This window comes from Aptenodytes forsteri, unplaced genomic scaffold (genome assembly GCF_000699145.1).
Source record: "Aptenodytes forsteri isolate BGI_AS27 unplaced genomic scaffold, ASM69914v1 Scaffold117, whole genome shotgun sequence".
NCBI lineage: Eukaryota > Metazoa > Chordata > Aves > Sphenisciformes > Spheniscidae > Aptenodytes > Aptenodytes forsteri.
Window position 1 is genome coordinate 370516 of NW_008795555.1, and position 6000 is coordinate 376515.

A 6000-nucleotide genomic window follows, 5' to 3' on the forward strand; every position below is an offset into this window, starting at 1 on the left:
CTGTCCTGCACAGTGAGGGGACAGCACCGGGCCAGGCATGCAAGCGGTCACACCCAGGCATCCTGCACTGTTTGCATCTCCAGCAAAACCCGCTGCTTCCAGAGCAACAGCCACCAACACCACTTTCAACAACCTTTTAAAAAACTCCTGTGAAGGCAACGAGTGTCTCTTCCCTTGAGCATCACCACACTCAAAATCCACTTGCAAAGCAGCCACCTCCAGTCTCCCGGCAACACGGAGGCAGCCTGGCCTGGCCGGCCATCACTGCCTGGGCACTTCTGGGGGTCTCTGTAGTGTTTGGGGGTGAAACACCCACCCACGACCACGTGTCGGGGCTGCCCCAGAACCCACAAGCTGGGTGCCCGCCGCTCCCCTCTACCCGTCCTCCATCGCTCCCTCGCCCCGGGGTGTTGGACACAGGGAAACCACCACTGCCTGTTTGATCGACACTCATTTCGGCAGCGCTTACACCAACAGACCCCCGTGCCGCGGTCCACGTGCAAACCTGTTACCGATGCCCCAGGGGCGCAGGCTGGCCACCCGCACTCACCTCTGGCAGCGGCATCCCGTTGATGATGAGGTCGGGCTGCTGGGGGCTCTGCCCCGTGAAGGTGTGATGGTAAATGTGGTTGGAGCCAGCGTTCCTGTTGTTCTGGCTCTCCACGTTGAGGAAGGTGCTTTCGGAGCGGCGGCAGCCCAGTGGCAGGGTCTGCTGGTGGTAGTCAAAGTAGTTGAGGGATGAAGTGAGAGAGGAGCAGCTCACAACGTTCATTTTATCCGTCTCTTCCACATCCCGTGGTACCAGGCGGATATCATTCTTGCTGATTTTCTTCTTCTTGCTTGATTTCTTTTGATGCCCGTAGGAGTATTCTGCGATTCTGGGGGACAGAAGGAAAATGACTAGCTGAGAGCATCCCGAGCCCTGCCCCGCTAAATACACATGCAGAAACCCGGAGGGCTTGGCCCCCATCTCCGTGTAGGCTTCTTAGTCATGCACATTACGTCATGTTTTAGGTCTGGTGGCACAATACGGTTTTTAGCTTATTTTCATATGTATAATGCTTTCAGGTCAAATATGAAAAATAATGGGAAGGGAGAACGCCTCTGTTTTTCTCTAGTGTTTATAATTGCTGATATTTAGTTACTAGGAGTAAAGTCCAGCCTGCAGAAGAGAAAAATTGAGATGTTAAAATCCATGAACTGAAAAGGGTACCTGCATTCATTTCCATGCATAATAAGGATTTTAAGAGTGATTTAATTTGGTCCCCGTAATGAAAATTCAAAATGAATAGCGGATTTTTTTCCCAGTTCATTTTCCATAGCTGTAAATAAGGCAGACCCAGAAGCAGCCCTAGCTGGCAAGCTCTATTCTCTCACACTCCAAAGGCTGTTTGTTTATTAATGCTTTATCCAAACTGCTGATACTTTGACTATCTCCTGATAATACCTGATAACTCGAAATCTTTTCTCCAACTGCATCCTCTTCCTCCCTTGCCCCCCGACATGCACACCCCCTTCTGCCTGGAAATGCTTTCGTCTTCTAGAAATCGGAGAACAACTGTGTTTGGCAGAGAAATGATCCTTTTTGACCTTTTTTTTTTTTTACTGCGAGCTTGTTTTTCTCTGCCTTTCTCTCCCTCTTTGCTTCCCACCTGCCAAAAGAATCAACTGATGAAGTGCCTTGAATGCCTTCTGCAAAACACTGGAGGAAAAAAGTTATCGTAAAACACCACGCGAGCAAATAATGACAAATATGACTGCACCTTGCATTAACTGGGTGTGCTCGGCTCAGAGTGACTGTGGCTCCTCTTTCTGTAGGGAGCAACACAGCCCCAGCCAATGCCCCACAGATGAATCTGTGCGTGCACAGCACTGGGCAGCTCGGTATTTCCCAGGGAAGCACATCAAATGCTACCCACAGTCAGAAATACACATTTGAAAGTCGGGACTTTGCTCCTCTTCTTGTTATGATAACAGCATTAAAAAAAAAAAAAAGGAAAAAAATCCAATAGCTGCAACAGAAATAATGGGATGAATAAATAATACAGTTTATCTAGAAAGGCAAATATTGGACAAATATTCTTGTTCCAGAAAGCTAATTGCCTGAGCATGAAAATGCCACCAAGTCAAACAGCTCTCATATAACCTTATGTGTCTCATAAATTAACACATTTTATGAAGACTCTCCAGCAGCTGTTGTGAAGAACCTCTAAAATAAGGCACTGGCAACGCCTAAAGGCAGGCACCCAGGGCGGGGAGGGGGTGCCCCACGGTCACAGCCGCTGCTGAGCCTACCTGGTGCTTCTCTACCTCTGCAGCTGACTTCTCCTGCTCAGATGCACACTGATAACAGCCCGTGCGTCCCCTGAGCGTGCAAATAAATTGGGGGAAGGCAGGGACTTCTGTTGTGCCAACAATCTATATGCTGCTGACTCGTCTAACAATGCTTGATGAAGCTTTAATTGTTTTGTTTACCTAAACGTTTAAGTTTGGCAATGTGAGAGCCCAATTATTTCCTGCAGACGTTCATTTTGCTGTCCTTTCTCTATTGACCAATTATTTAATTAAACTGCACTTCATTAATCCCTAAGCCATCACAGCAAACCCAGGGCTTATACATATGTGTGAAGCTGTTAGGGGCACCACCACGACGTGATTTTTATCCATTCAGGTCCTATCCTCGTTTAATGGGCCGAGCCGGCAAGAAATCTGGTATATGAGCTTTCACTTGAAGCTAGACATCCCATAATACAGCACAGACTGACCTTTATTTGCAGATGATTTTTCCCCCATCGAGCAAAAAGGCTTATAAACGCACTTTACGCTGTGAAAACGAGGTGTAAAAACCAAACTCTCCGGCATTATTTCTGCGTAAATAAAACTTTAAAGACCGCACATCCCCCTGCGCTGCAGAATTGCCGGGGGCCAGCATGCGTTTCCAAGGTAGAGCAAAATTAATTTCCATCCCTCCCCTCTGAAACGACTCGGTGCCGAAGGAATGGAGAAGTCATGGCTATTTCACTGGTAACAGGATTAAACCATTTATGAGGCATTGCAGCTGCTCTTTTATGGCATCTGATTGATATTCATGTGTGGTTAGCATTTGTCTCCTAACTTGTGTAACACAGAGAATAGTAAAAGAGAGACAATAATCGCCGGGCTGTTACATATTCAGGGGACTGGATTTCCCCTATCAGCCTTTCAGCGGCTCCGGGCGCGGGGCTGACCTCCCCTCCGGCATTTCGGACCCGGGAGCACGCATTCAGCCAGGGCAAAATAACGCAGCGCTGCAAAAATCCTCCCTCACCCCATCGCTGCCAGCCCCACCGGCCGTGCCGGGTGCTGGAGCGGCGCATCGGGGGGAACCGGGTGATTTTCACCACTGTTTTATCTGGTTGGCCCCATCGTCAGCCGTGGCAAGGAGCCGCATCGGGTGCACAATAGCTCTTTTGAACGGCGAGCGAGGGCTTACGGATGCCACCGCAGCCGCTCGCCCCGTCTGCTGCGGGGATGCTGCGGCGGGCTTGGGGGGCTTTCCCCCCTGGGGAGCCCGGGGAGCTGCGCCGGGGACGGGGGGCTGCCCACGGGAGCCAGCCATGCTGCTATAAAACTGTTCTCCCTCCTTCCTGCGACGGAGCGCCTAAAATCAGGGATGCTGCAACAGATTGTCAAGCCGCACGATTAAGTCGATTTGTTACTCGGCACAGATTTCTGGTCTCCTCCCAGAGAACAATTTTTTACAGCTTTGCAGGAAATTTCCTTAGAGGGACACAAACCTTACTTTTGTTCCTAAAGCAAATTTAACACCACCCCCCGCCCCATGTATACAGCAGCAAATAGAAAAGTAACCCTGATGGCAAAAATCAAAGCAGACCCGGCAGGTGCACAGAAACAAAGATGTCTTTACCTGCAGTTATAGGTCCTGATTTCCTTGTTATCCCTTTTGCACTTGACTGCCACAAAGATCATGGTGACAAAAAGAATGGCTGCGATAGACCCCAGGGCAATAATGAAAATCAGGGAGAGGTTAACAGATCCTATGGACTCCTGGGCATCCAGGGCTGGAGACAGGTATATCAAAATCAGGGCGGAAGCTGAGAGAGATGTTTTTCCATGGTCGTGAGCCACCACGATCAGCTCGTAGGCTGTCTTTGCGTTCTCCCCAAAGGCTCTGGTGGTCCTTATCTCTCCATTGACCTGGTCTATCTCAAAAAATCCTCTGTCTCCTTCCACCATTTCATAGGAAAGTCTGCCATTTTCACCCTCGTCATAGTCGTCTGCCTTGACCACCGTCACCAAGTAGCCGACCCCCGCGTTCCTGGGGATGTACACCTCCGCGGTCCCATTGACCAGCGGCGGGGCCGTGATCACAGGGGTGTTGTCATTGACGTCCAGGACGATCACCCTGACAGTGGCATTGCTCTGCAGAGAGGGATTACCCCCGTCTTTTGCCAAGACCTTGAACTCAAAGGCCTTCGTCTGTTCATGATTAAAGGACCTCAAAGCATAGATATCTCCAGAGTTGGGGTTGATGGAGACATAGGTGAAGACAGGCATGTCCCTGACTTGGGAGGGCACGATCTGGTAGGAGACACTGCCATTGAGGCCCAGGTCAGGGTCCCTGGCGGAGACTGAGAGGAGGTAGGCCCCCGGGGTGTTGTTCTCCTGCACGATGACCTGGTAATAGGGCTTGGAGAAGTGGGGATGGTTGTCATTCTCATCAGTGATCTTGACGGTGAAGGACTTGGTGGCCTGCAGGGAGGGGACACCATTGTCCTTGGCCTGGATGGTGAGGTTGTACTGGTCCCTCTGCTCCCGGTCCAGCCGCCCATCCACCAGGATGGTGGAGAAGCTCTCGTACTCCTGGAGCCGAAAAGGCACATTGCCCAGGAGCTTGCACTGCACCCGCCCGTTGGCCCCGGAGTCGCGGTCTGAGACCCGCACCAGGGCGATGACGTACCCTGGTGGGGCGTTCTCACTCACCTCCACCAGCTCGCTGTTGACAGAGAGCAGGTTGATGAGGGGCGGGTTGTCATTGGCATCCTGGACGCTGATGGTCACTTTGCAATGGGCAGGGATGGAGTTAGGCCCCAAGTCCTTGGCCTGCACATCTAGCTCGTAGACGTGACCCTCCTCGTAGTCAATGGCACCGCTCACCGTGATGAGGCCGCTCTGGGGGTCGATTTGGAAGAGCTCCCGAGCCCGCTCGGAGACGTAGCTGTGGAAAGAGTAGAGGACCTGGCCATTGGTGCCCTCATCCGGGTCGGAGGCGTTGAGGCGGATGACCGGCGTACCTGGTGGGGCGTTTTCAGGCACGCTGACGGTGTAGGCCGGCTCCTCGAAGAGCGGGTTGTTGTCATTGGAGTCGATGACGCGGATGCTGAGCTCCACTGTGCCGAAGTTGGGCGGGTCACCACCGTCCAGCGCTGTGATCACGTAGCTGTAGTGGGACTGTGTCTCCCGGTCCAGGCTCTTCTCTACCACCAGCTCAGCAAAGCGGGACCCATCCCCCCGTGTCTTGGTCTCCAGCCCGAAGAGGTCATTGGGGGTGATCTCATAGCTCTGCACACCAAAGCTGCCTGAGTCCGGGTCGTAGGCACTCTCCAGCGGCACCCGGGTGCCGGGGCTGGCTGTCTCTGAGATTTCCAGCTCGATCTGGTCAGTGGGGAAGCTGGGCGCATTGTCGTTGAGGTCCTTGATCTCCAGCTTGATCACGCAGATCTCCATGGAGCTGGACATCACCTCCAGCGAGATGACGCACTTGGGGCTCTGTCGGCACAGCAGGTCCCGGTCGATCTTCTGCTTGGTCACCAGCAGCCCCGACCCGGGGCTGATGTCCACCAGGTGGGGGGCCGAGTTGGAGACCACCCGGAAGGCGGCGGGCTGCCGGGGGTCCAGCACGAAACCGGCGTCCCGGGCGTCCTTGGCGACGTTGGCGATCACCGTGCCGGCCCGCTGCTCCTCCTCCACCGAGTACTTGAGGTTGACGAGGGCCCCGGC

The 6000-nt window shown here is 52.9% G+C and overlaps 1 protein-coding gene across 1 annotated transcript in view; it reads right to left on the reverse strand.

Annotated features, from left to right (window-relative positions):
• PCDH19 (protocadherin 19) overlaps window positions 1-5997 on the reverse strand; it is a gene marked incomplete at its 5' end in the record, with an annotated part of 58519 nt that extends 52522 nt beyond the window's left edge. The window contains 2 exons of the mRNA XM_019472809.1: window positions 551-878; window positions 3908-5997. Of these exons, the coding sequence (XP_019328354.1) occupies window positions 551-878; window positions 3908-5997 (2418 nt within the window). The remainder of the gene's footprint in view (window positions 1-550; window positions 879-3907) is intronic.
• Between the last annotated feature and the right edge of the window lie 3 nt (window positions 5998-6000).